Source organism: Semicossyphus pulcher, unplaced genomic scaffold, assembly GCF_022749685.1.
Source record: "Semicossyphus pulcher isolate SPU_LCO1_2020_fin unplaced genomic scaffold, fSemPul1.0.p SCAF_2, whole genome shotgun sequence".
NCBI lineage: Eukaryota > Metazoa > Chordata > Actinopteri > Labriformes > Labridae > Semicossyphus > Semicossyphus pulcher.
Window position 1 is genome coordinate 9638603 of NW_027211693.1, and position 13323 is coordinate 9651925.

The 13323-nt window shown below is 41.8% G+C and overlaps 1 protein-coding gene across 6 annotated transcripts in view; it reads right to left on the reverse strand.

The window, feature by feature from the left end:
- Positions 1–13323, reverse strand: part of gria2b (glutamate receptor, ionotropic, AMPA 2b) — a 62171-nt gene that overhangs the window by 22951 nt on the left and 25897 nt on the right. For all 6 annotated transcript variants that reach the window (XM_069669958.1, XM_069669957.1, XM_069669962.1 and 3 more), the window contains exon 3: positions 5413–5652. In XM_069669958.1, the coding sequence (XP_069526059.1) occupies positions 5413–5652 (240 nt within the window). The remainder of the gene's footprint in view (positions 1–5412; positions 5653–13323) is intronic.

Below are 13323 nucleotides of genomic sequence, written 5' to 3' on the forward strand. Positions count from 1 at the left end.
CTGACCAACTGATGAATGTAAGCCTGATATTCACTGTCCTTTTAGCTCTATTGTGAGGGTTATATACTGTATTTCTTTAACCTGCTAGATGCTCCACTGTATAGTTCACAAAGCAATGAGTGATGTCACGGTATACCTGTATATACATATATAGCCACAGCAACAAAGTGGTTAAAGCTACAGCAAGAGACATGCCCACCCAAGGCTGCAGCTACTGGCTATGGCTGTAGTTGTAGCTCGACTTCCCTAAGAAAGCTCGGGAGGGTAAGTTCAGCTTGAGGGGAGTTTGTCATTACTTGTGACCCCTTTTCCATAGAGAACATACTTTGATCTACTGATATTTAAAAGCATTTATCATTGTAGCTCTAAGGTTAGAGCCTGGCCCGGGAACGGCAACCAAAAACGTAGCTATGGCTGTGGAAAGATTGAGGCTATAGATACAAGGGAAGTTACAAATTAGATGTCTGTGTGGGGTCTCCTCGTCACTGCTGAAAGGGCACACTACTTCCTGCATTGAACACTAAAATTAAATTGGGAGGATTTGGAACTCTGCTTTTATAGGACTGGTGATAAGAAGGCAAGGTTGTAAAACATAAGTTTCCCTTTCTTTGTGCCTTTTCTATAAATCAAAGTGGCAGCGTTAAATAACAGAGATTTGGTGACAAATTCGCTCCTCGAAGTCTTTCTGTGAACATATCTGCATTCACTGAGACAAAGGAATGTAATTAAGAGTGTCTCAGAGAGCCTTTCCGCCCACATACATGCATCCATTATCTAAACTGACTTACTGACAACAGCTGACAATGCTGGTGTTGGTTCATCCATTAGTCTCAACTTGCTAATAGAATTCATCATAACCAGCGGCAACTCTATTGCCTCCTCTCCCTCGGCTCCCTCTTTGACTGAGAAACACCCACGCACATCCTTGCATCATTTACCAACCAGCTCAGTCACTTACAATCTCTCTCTGTCTCTCTCTACACTTTGGTTGCCATGGGAATGAGTGGATCACACTGACCTAATTAGACAGCCATGCAATGATGAAATATGCACAACAGGCCCTTTAGTGGCGCCGGGGACGTACAGTAGGAGACAGCAGGTCAGGACTAGCATTAGCAGGAGGACAATTTAGAACGGCAGGTTGGAAAGTGCCCCCTGGTTTTGGAGAGAAGCAGCGTTTAAGTCTGCTGTCAGTCAGAGCGAAGCTGACTGGGAAGATTAGCAGGGGCTTCTGGGAGAAGAGGAGGAAGAACATGTAGAAAAGATATGGGAGAGAGGTTCCAGCATATAGACTGTATAATTAACGTCAAGACATGTACCAGGTAACTTAAAATAGCCAGTGTTCTCATCTGTACAAACTTCCGTCTTATCTGCCAGGAAGCTGACAACAATCCTGACTCATATGCCAGGGTGACCACATATGGTGAGCGCTGATACCTGCTAAGTGGTGCTGACATATATTTAAAATAAAACTAGATTTTCTCTTAACAAAAAAGCTGGAGCACAGACTTCTTGGACAGCCTTTTAGTACAACAGTCATATTATTTGCTCGATATTTGCATTAAAAAAATCCCATCAAAAAGCACCAACAACAAAAACACAAAGGTTAAATTCAGTGACAGAATTCGCTGAGGTTACACCTAGCAGACAGATAGAAGCATCCACCTGTCACTCACAGCCACCATGGCCCTAGCATAACTTTTAGTGCTTATGTAATTTAAATGGATGAATTATATAAAAAATATACCCCTGTATACTTGTCATAAATCAAAAAACTGAGGCAGAAACTGTTTCTAGGGTGTAAATATGTTTAATTCGGCCTTAAAGTTTGCCATTTTAATATGGGGGTCTATGGGGACTGACTCACTTCTGGAGCCAGCCTCAAGTGGCCACTCAAGGAACTGCAGTTTCTGACATTTTTCGACTCTGCAGCTTCCTGCTTGGTCCACCTTAAAGTGGTAATCTCGAAGGTCTCAATTTCATTCTCTTTGGCGGCACCTATGGCGATAAACGGTAATTGCGGGAGCACACTTCCCAGATATCCAGACAGTGTCGCATGTGTGACGTCCACGTCCGGCTCCGGTTGTAACTCTTGATTTTCCTCGCTGACGGACGCTTTCCTTTTAAGACTGTTTGCTTCATCTGAGCGTCAAATTTGTTTCTTTCTCTTTGGATTTTCACTTATTTTTGAAGTTGTATCTGTAGTCATCCATCTTTTCTTTGTTTGTTCAACCATAGTAGATTACTGTTTACTCGCAACACTTGCAGAGACCCGAAAAGCAGCCGCTTAGCTCCTCCTACCCTCTCTGGCAGACCAACCACTGCTGGCTGATGGAAAACGCGTCACTAACTAGGCAATACTGCAAATGCAGAGGCTTTCATCAGTGGGCCATAGGCTCAATCACCATTGTGTTACCTCATTTGGTGATAGATAGTGACTTAACAGACATTTATTTAAATAAAAATCTTTAAGAGGAGATACTGCGCGGATGAAGTTAAGACAGAGCATGTGTGTGTGTGAGGGGAAAAGGGAGTAAAGGGAGATGATTTAAAGAGAGTTAAAGGTAAGACAAAGCAGTACAATGAACTGAATCCGTCTTAAGCCACAGGCACTATTCAGCCTGAACACTAGTATTTCAGTAGTGATTGTACCTCTCTGAATAGATTCACTTCCTGTTACCTTAAGCCAAGAAGGTAATCAATCAGTCAGTATCATTTAACTCCCCCCAAGTTTTTTTTTTTCAAATAATCCCCTAACTCCTTCTTTGAGCAAGCTGAAAATAAAAATAATGTTTTTGTTCAATAATTTGGTAATGGAGCTTTAGCAGTGTAGCCTGAGAACTTAGCTTTCCTTTTAAACAGAGGACAAAAACCCATGATAGTGTATTATTCTGTAACCAGATACTGTTGAAGTCTTATTTCCATCCTTCATTACAGTAACAGAATAGAATGAAACTGTATCTGAAACAGAGATTTCCTTCCTGGTCCCTCCCTGCTGTGGGAGGCTGCATTGTTCTCCCAGAGTGCAAAGAATCACAATCAGCAGACGACACAACCGAATGAGCTGCATGACAAAGCAGAGGGAGATAACGCACAAGAAGCAAGTGCTCTTTAACCTTTTTGCTTCTTTCTTTCTTGCCCTCTGCTGTCTGCCATTTTGAAGAGACACATGCAATATACAGACCCTGTAGATGTGAGTCTTAAGGCGATGAGAAAGTATTGTGTAAAGAACCATTCAGACAGCGCAGAAGAAAACTGTCTGCTCGAAAAGTGATCATTTCCTGACTTTTATAAATGTCGAATAGACAAGAAAGCGCTGATGAAAGGGATCAAAGAACAGAGATGAAATAGATTTGAATATGAAGTAAGTCTGGATATTAAAGTTTGAGAGGGGATAATTTTTCATCTTTGACTGTGTTGCATTAAAAACAGTCCATGATCTTAACCAATTATAGGTGCACAGGCTCAGAGACTCTTCACTTCTCACTAAACTTTTCCCGCTTTCCAGAAGAGAGTATTTTGCACGGGGCATAATTATTGCTGCATAATGAACTTTTTGTTTACTGAAATGTGCAGACGGATAAGTCATGAGTCATGTCTTTCTCTCAATCGTCTCTGGGGAAGTTGGTACATCTAACCAATTGATGCATCAGGAGGTTGTTGATGCTTGACATTGAGTTAGAGCTTGTGACCAGATAATCACTGGTGATAATCTACTACTCAGCTGGCTATGCGTGTGTGTGTTTGTGTGTTGGTCTCTTTTCTGTGAGGGTTAGTTGGGGTAACGGTCTCATCACTAAAAAGCACAATTTGCCCTGAGGCCAGCAGTATAGGTCTGGAAGCTCCCAGAAGTGGTTTTGCTGTGTGGAAGTGAGACAGTGCAAAGCTGAGGAAGAACCATAAATGAATTATCAAATAAACTTTTACTACAAATAAAAACAGAAAACTGGAAGTAAAACCTTCAATGTATACCACTTATAGGTTTGAGATATGTAGGAATATGCCATTGGTATATAAACCAAGCTGTTTGGTGATTGATGCAGTACTTGCTAAGGCCCTGCCCTGTTATTGTGCAATGCAATGTTTCACAAATCTATAAAGATTTTATCAACTAGGAGGAAAAAAATTTGGTAACGCTCAAACAATGAGTGTTGTGTTGTTGGCAGGGGTAGAGCGGGTTGTCAGCTAACCAGATGATTACTCAGTCCACATATTTGACAAGACCCTAAACCCCAGAGTACACCTGAAGGCACAGTCCCTGTTATGTGAATGTGTATGTATTGATTAGATTAGGTTGTGATGGTGGGCCCCTTGTGTAGCAGCCTCACGTTCTGCATTATTGCATAGGTAAATGTGTATTTCTCTGTCCACCAGAATAACAGGCGCACAAAGCTAGTCTAGGGAATTAGAGCTCTTTGAAGGGAGCTGGATCTTATGGCTCCGTTCCTTTCCTCATTGTTCGCGAACGTCACAACCTTACAAGGTAGATGGAATAAATGGAAAAATGTATCAACGTCATTGATTTGCCAATAATTTGTGATACAACTCAAATCAACAAAAAAGAACAACTTTGGAGGAGGGTTATAATGTTGCTCACCGTCGTCACTATGTTGTGGTGACATGATTCCACTGCACGTGACCCAGCATGGGGGAGTTGCAGCTGGTAAAAGCTGCCTGTGGTAATTCGGCGTAAAGGGGAGTGGATCTAGGGCGGTCAGTGAAATTTGGGGACAACTATAAAAAGAGCAGCTCTCACTTATGACTCAGTTCTCGCCGTTCAAAAAAAACTGATCGTTCGTGAACGTCACAACACTAGTTCAAGCAGTGAAACAACATGGCGGTTACTAGCTTTAGTCTGAGCGCACATATTATGAACACATAATGCAACAAACTACTCCTCTATGTAGATCAAGTGTTAATGTCCACATCTGTAGGGCACATCATGTCTACGGTATGTCTCTTTTCCTCTTCATATTTCATACAACAGACTCTTTAACATAGAAGGTGCTGTAGATAATTGTATATGACAAGCTGTTTGTCATGATCTAAAATGACCTTTACCTACATTAACCTGTGCCGTGCTAAATGCACATAATGTCTCCTGCATATAACAGGTGTTCGTACTGACTGGAGCAGCTTGAGCACAATCTTTTGATGATTGCATTTGAAACAAAAAGTTATTTTTAATCAAGTCAGAAATAATTGCCTGTGCTGAATATGCAGTTAAAGCCTCGTATGTATTCCATTAGATTCTGTCATGCTTTCCCAATCCAATTTCCAATGGAAATACATCAAAAGGTGACAACAGCTGCTGTTTTTTATGGTAATTTAGTGGTTCCAGCATTAGAGGCAACAGGGATTCAGATGTGGAAATCAGCTTTCCAAAAACACAAGAATGTGTCCCAGACTCACCTCGATCGCTGTCGTACAGGTAGGCAAACCTGTCCCACTTGTAGTACTCGATGAGGCTGAGCAGGGGCCCCTTGATATCGGGTCTCATCTGGATGATAAACTGCTGATTCCCATCCAGAGGGAAGCTGGGTGTGATGAAGGAGACGTGGAGCGTCCCGCAGAATGACGTGATGGTGTTCACCGACTTCTTGTCGTAGAATCCGAAAATGGCGTACACTCCTCTGGAGAACTGTGAACAGACTGAAGCAGAGAGAGGAGGCTTGTTTAGATGATGTTTAGTTGGTATTTCAAATATTATTTTACCAAAATAATCACATTTCACCCTTTGAAACAACTCTAATAACGTATATCTGTGCTGTAACTCCTGACAACATATACCTAAGACTTTTATCACAATCCTTTAGTGCACATTAGAGCAGCACACAACCATTAAGGGATGTCTCTTCCAGTTTCTCTTTCTGTTGATTAATGGATAGCTTTCCATAAGCTCTGCCAAGGGAGTGCTCGTGTTCAACAGTGATAGATCCACTGTGCTCCAGTCACTGTGTTAAACTTTAATGAGTGGCCCTATGACTTTTTGATACAGTGGGAATAAGCAATGTTGAGTACGAGTCAACGATTCACCAAAACTGCACATTAATTCTTTATATGGTGTATCCATGTGTGCTGTAGCATGATATGCTGTAATGGTGCGGTCGTGAGTTCGGCAGAAAATCATCCCAGGCTTCTCCTATGAGAGCAGAGCACATATGACACAGCAAACTGCATTGCCACCACCTATTATAACATGTTCCCACTCCCAACGTTAAATACGTCAGCCTGGTCAACAGCACGATGCTTAAAAACATGACTTATTTTCTAGCCTTAGTTTTGCACGTGCAGGAGTCCATCCTGCAGTGGATGCGTAGTGGACCTCGCCTCTGTACATGGGGTGTCTGCTCTACCAACTGAGCTGAACTGGTTCCCCTAAAATGAAGCATGTCGAGTAACTTTAACATTTTATGAGTTTTTGATCTTCAAAAACAATTTATGTGGTTAATGTTGCGTAACGATTGCAGTTTGGTTAAGTTTAGGCACCACAATGTCTTGGTTATTTTTAGAAACTATATTCTTGGTTGTGTTTAGGTTTTGGGGATTCAAACACGTATGCACGCAAGTTGCATAACTCAAAGACTTACGTCACGTAACGTTGGTATTATCATGCCTTAAAGGGGAGTGGAGCTTAGCATAATTTACAATTAAAAAAACTCCTCATTTTTCTCACACTGGTGCTCTGTGCAGGCCCTCATACAGCCTCTGCCTGAAACCACTCGGTCAGCTGTGTCCCTTTAAGAAACGCCCCTTCAAGCCCACTTTCTTCTGATTGGCCAGCTCTCCGAAGCCTGCTAAGGCTGGCGTTCACAGCAGCCGGCATTCACAGCAGCCGGCAGACTGAACTGAGAAGCCTGGAGATTACACCAACATACTTTTACCTACAATTTTGAAACTTCACCCACGTTTAGTCTGGACATCCAACATTGTAAACTTATATAAATGTCTTAAAATGTGAAACAGCATAAAATCGCCTCTTTAAGTAACTGATTTAAAGAATATATGAAACTGAACTTCTTTAAATAACTCAATATCGTCTTTTGGTTTCACATGATAATTGAACCCCAGTCTTTTATTTTGACCAATCCATTGCCTTGCGCGCTCTTTAATGTACGCTACCTGACATAAACAGCACAACAAGCCAATAAGCAAGAGGAGAGCATCTAGAAATGATGCTAGAGAGATACTTAAACGTAATATTGAGAAGCATATGTCCACTGATAAAGCTGTTGTATGTAACGAGCTGGGAGTTAGAGCAGGCTGCCTGCTAGCAGATGTCTCCACAGCAGATGATACAACGTCCCTATATCCTTTGAAGGCCCTTAAACCTAAATGATTGCCTTTGTTAGGATCTTTTAAGGGCATACTACCAGCATTTATGATGACTCCGTGTGTTTGCATCAGATTATTTGAATTACATCCTCATCTTGTTGACTCTGCAGATTCACCTTTGTTCAATAATTCATGCCCCCTGCTCAGGTACATACAGGAGAGTACATTTAGTGGCCTCTAACATTCATTATGCACAGACCGGAGAAGGGCACCGTGGACGGAGGGTGCATAGGAACGCTGAACGTCTCAGTAATCCTGAGGCTGCAGACTGCTTCTCAAACATAGTCAGCAGATTGGCATGTTGCTTGTAAATGTGTATCGATCAAATGTGAGTTAATCAGGCTTATTGACTTGGACTTGCGTGTCCTCCAATGTAATTTAACTAATGAGCCGTTTCCTTTTCCACAATATAACTGGGATTTCTTGCTGACAAAGGGAACTTGGGTCCATACATCAGATATTAGCGAGCTTTGGTTAAGTACTGCAGGCATCCTGCCACTTCTGCACTGAATGTAGCAGCTCTCATTGATGAAATGTTGCATGCTGGGAAGCATAAAGAGTCACTGCTGTGGTCTTGGGAATGGTATCAACAGTTATACATGGAACCTTGACTCTTCTGTGTTTATGTTAAAGGAGCTTTTTGAGAAAGATTTATTCAATTCCTGCTTGAAAGTTTCACACGAACACACAGCGAGTGCTCTTTACAGCCACTTTCTTGTACCGTTAAGCACAGAGCAGCTTCATTAGGGAACTTTGGGTCCAAATTACCAGCAGCTCATTAAAATTTGTCTCTGGCGAATGAATCAAGCGGGCTGCAGAGTTCGTTCTTCGTCTCAAACTTTGTCCCTGCTGAACAAGACAGACTCACTTGCACCATGCAAACTTAAATTAAACTGAATTCCTGAGCTCTCCAGCAGAGTTGTGACGTTGGAGGAGTTATGTGGGGCACCCTTGGTTCCAGACTTAGTGCAATTTATTTTCTGCACAGACGATGGAACACAGGGTGAAGGACAGTAGAGCGCTCCAAAGGCTTGGATGGACTCAGAACAAAAGATGAGCATCTGTGCTCCCTGGTTCAAATATAAAAGCCTGCGTGTGTGAAAGTGTCAGGGGAGACGTTAACACTGAGGTTTATTTTTGGTGCATTGTTGTTCTGTTACATGGAATGACAAGTCAAAACAGTGCTATTGCTAGAAAACTGATAACTTCATCTTAAAACAACTCAATTTATTGGTTCTTTTTTGATGACTCTGGCAGCTATGGCAGTTTTTTTCATGATAATGGCAGCTGAGGCTCATGGGCATTGTAGTTATTAGATCAAAATGCAATACCAAAGTGACAAGACTTTATTTCTCTGAAATTTGGCCATAACCTAAAGCTACAGAATAGTTACTTAACAATACTGATATTATTTTGTTTAAAGGGGGGTATTATGCTAATTGCAAGCTTCATATTTCACTCTATGATAACTGTGGAGTAGCTTAGCATAATTTACAGCAAAAAAAAATCCTAATTTTCTCACACTGGTGCTCTATGCAGGCCCTCATACAGCCTCTGCCTGAAACGACTCCGTCAGCTATGTCTCTTTAAGAAGCCCCGCCCCTACAAGCCCGCTTTCTTCTGATTGGCCAGGTCTCCGAAGCCTGCTGAGGCTGCACTTTGTGAAGTCACAAACTCCACAGAGCTGAGGAGCCTGGGGATTACTCCAACATGTTTTTACCTACAGATTTGAAACTTCACCCACGTTTAGTCTGGACATCCAACATTGTAAACTTATATAAATGTCTTAAAATGTGAAACAGCATAATACCCTCTCTTTAAGGACACTTATGATATCATTAAAGGAAGCATTTGAAATCTGAATTCAGACAAGGCACACATTTCTGTAACCAGCAACTCTATAGACAACCGAAATTCCCCTCTGAGGATCAATAAAGTACTATCTATAGAGCAGCAGCTAGCTCCTGATTGGCAACAAATGTTTCTTAAAAATTCTGGGATTGTGACAATTCATTATGAATCAAAACAAGAAGTTTGACAACTGATTTAACACCATGCACAAAAAACAAAGTTTCAGGACAGTTTCCTCCCTGGGGTGTGTACGGACACACCCCAGAGTACACTTCACTGCTGCAAGGTGAGAATTTAACATCCACAAGAAGTCAGCAGAAACATGATTTTCAGGGGTTACGCTACTCTAACATTTAATATAATTGATGTTAATTAACTGTTGCTGGTTAATCTATACTTGGCTGCTACTTTTCTAAATCAACCATCCCTCAGCAAATGAGCCAAAATGTTCAAAAGTCGGAGGAATGCCTAATTTGAGTGCCCCAAGCAATATTTTCCCAGGCATCGAGTGTTACTTATTCACTTCAAACACCGATTTTCTACTTTTCCTGAGGTTTTTGAACCGCTCTACCCGAAATCAAAAGCTCCATCCTCAAGGCTACTTCAACCTCCTGCTGCCTTTTACCCCTCGGAGTTCAGAAACTAGCAGAGCTCAGCAAGTCGGGGGCCAAAATACACAGGGCCAAGGCCATCTTTCATCCACTGCCAGTGTTCATGTGCTTCCAAAATCTTTACAGATTCTTCAACACAAGCAATTAAATGTACATCACAGTCAACCGAAGAGATGGATCGTTAACAGCAGTCTGATCACCTCCGTCAGTCTGTGACCTAATCTTTTTAGCAGGCGACAGTGGCTGATGATGTGGCCGCAGAGAGATCAGAGAGAGCTCACTCATCTAATTTCACTTTAGTCTTATTGGAGCTAATAGAACCCAAAGTGTCTGTCGTCTGTTCGCTGTCACAGACTAATGGGAAGATTATTCTGCACAATTAGGTAAAGAGGAGGAAACGTTGCCCAGATAGAGAGTGAGGGGAGGTCATGACTCTGTTCGTGGGCTGCAGCTGACTGAACTGAACTTGACGGACACAATTGACAACAATGTAAGAAACATTTTATTTAGACTTTTAAGAACTACATGTTATTAGCTTAAAAGATTTGCCTCCAAATGTACCAATAAATGTTGAGAAATCTGTAGGACCAATAGTGATGTAGGAAATATACGGTCAACCTGTATTTAATTCCAACTATTCGTCGATAAACCCACCAGATCACTTTGTTCTTACGTTGTTGTTTGCTATGAAGTAACATAAGTGACTGTTACAGCGGTTGTGCTTCATTTAAGTACTGTTGTCCTTTCTGGGGTTATCCTATAGTAAGTATGCATATGTACGATGCAGTCATGCACATGTATAATTAAACACACAGGAAGATCTTTCATCTGTTCAACTATACTACTATAAAAAGTTTGTGGGTGTGAAATCACACCTTCTATTTCTGAGGAAGATATTGTTCCTTTAGTGCCACTACAGTTTCCTCACACAGTTATACTTTGCACATTGTAATTTTACACATAATAATCCTCAATGAGCTTATAGAATATTATATGTTTTTTAGGTTAAGCTATAAGCACTATATAAAATACTACTAGGCCTGTCTGTGTGGAGTCTGCATGTTCTCCCCGTGCATGCGTGGGTTCCCTCCGGGTACTCCGGCTTCCTCCCACTGTCCAAAGACATGCTCGTTAGGTTCAATGGTGACTCTAAAAAGTGAATGTGAGTGTGAAAGGTTGTCTGTCTCTGTGTGATAGCCCTGTGATTGATTGGCGATCAGTCCAGGGTGTAAACCCCGCCTCTCGCTCAATGACAGCTTGGACAGGCTCCAGCCCCCCCGCAACCCTGAACAGGATAAATGGCATAGATAATGGATGATGATACTTGACATTATAGTACGCTAATCTAAAGTGCTACTTTAACTCGATTTAAATAACATCTTTACCCCTGACGGTATATAAGGTTTGAATTTGATGGGATTTTAACAGGCAAAAAACTTCAGTCGGTAAGTTTATGTTTAGTTACAGATGGATTTTATGGCCTTATACACAAATGTGTTATGTTTCTTGCTGCTAGAATAAAACTAACCGCCATAATAAAGAGTAAATTACATCCCCTGGTGATGAGCACAGCTCTGGAAATAAGATTTTAATCTTAATATTATATTACAGCACTGATTTTCTTTTTCTTCGTGATTGATTATCACCTATGTCCTAATATTAGAAATAAACATTTACTATTGTGCTCTGTCAAGATCAGTTACGGCCGACAATATAATTCTTGTATGGCTGTGTCACGTTGGAGTCCTCATCCTCCTTCATTCTCCGGCATTACATCCCTTTTCCATCCGTTCATCCATTATCTATACAGCTTATCCTGTTAGTGGAGCCTATCCCAGCTGTCATTAGCCGAAAGGTGGGGTTACACCTTGACTGGTCACCAGTCAATCACAGGGCTGACACATAGAGACAGCCAACCTTTCACGCTCACACTTACGGGCAATTTAGAGTCACCAATGAACCTAACGAGCATGTCTTTGGACTTTGGGAGGAAGCCGGAGTACCCGGAGGGAACCCACGCATGCACGGGTCGAACATACAAACTCCACACAGAAAGGCCAAAGGGTTCGAATGAGGAACCTTCCAGCTGTGAGGCAACAGTGCTAACCACTGCACCACTGTGCAGCCACATCCCTTTTATGATTTAGCATTATGTGTCATAACTGGTGAAATAAGTCAATTTTTTTACTGCAAAGCATGAATCTTGTTAGATAACATCCTTTCTTATCATGGCTTCATAGAACAGAAACAATCGTATCCTACCAGCTCTCATTGCCATCCTGCCCTGCAGGCTAATAGAGCTGTAGAGTTTCCTTCTGTCTCTGTGTCACGTCGGTCCATTGTCGTGTTTCTAAGGCTTCTCTTTGCTGACTCGTGCTGAGTCTGCCCTGGATTAAAACTCTCTGAGCTCATGCTTAGAGTCTGGATATCCCCATGACTCTGCTGCAGCTTATACCAGAGCGAGACGGTCTGACAACATGTTACTTCGGTACAAAACATGTGAATTCACACACATTCACATTGCAGGGAGGTGTTCAGGGAGGATTTAGCAGGCTCTAAGATGTGACAGCAAAAAAGAGCAAGATTTTTTGGGCGAGGCATCGCATACGTGTGCCTTTTCAATAGGGAGTTTTCAACATTTTAATTAAGGAAGAAAAGCCAGCGACAAACGGTAACTTTTAGAAACAGTGAGGACTGTGGAAAAGCCATTAAGCCTCCGTCACATCTGACTGCTTCTCAAAGAATACGGCGAGTATTTGCCCTCAGAAATCCCCCTCCGAACACAGAAAAAACAAGCGACTGGCTAAATCTTTCTTTCCAGCGTTGATGAGGTTACCCTAATTAGACGCCTTGAGCGAAATGTTGAAACAAATCTTATTATTGCTCACTGCGGGGTCTGTAAGCTGCGGTAAGGGCCAAGTTGTGCCTCTGTGTTTGTCTGTCAAAAAAAAACAAGATAAAAAAAGGGGCAAAATGCAGTTCTCACTTAATCGGGGAATGTTCAAATGAGATAAACACGCCGTCGACTTGGGGGACTTGTAATCCCAACACTGTAGTTGCAGACAATAGAGCATAGAGCATAATACACTGCATGTGTGTCTGCGTGAGCTGGTTGGTCATAAAATTCCTCTTGAAGGCGTTTTAATTGTTTCATCTGTGAGGCAGTAATGTCAAAGGAAGGAGCTTTTTGACGAGCAGCTGTGACGCATCAGATGTGTTTCTAAGGAACGCTGTAAGCGTAGAACAAGCAGAGAGGAGACGATCCTTCTTCATACAACTGTTTCATATTTATTCAGCTGCATTAAAAGATGTCACTAAGAAGGTACAATCATCTAAAGGAAGAACAAGTACATCAGGAAAACAGCTTTCTGTGATAGGTGCATATGCCTGCAAGCATAATATTTGTTCTCTCCTCACACACATGCATAAACACACACAACCACACACACACAGATTCACTTGTGTGTGTCTGAGTGACACTAGTATCAATAGGGGCTGTGGCTGAGCTTCTTTTATGCATTTCCTA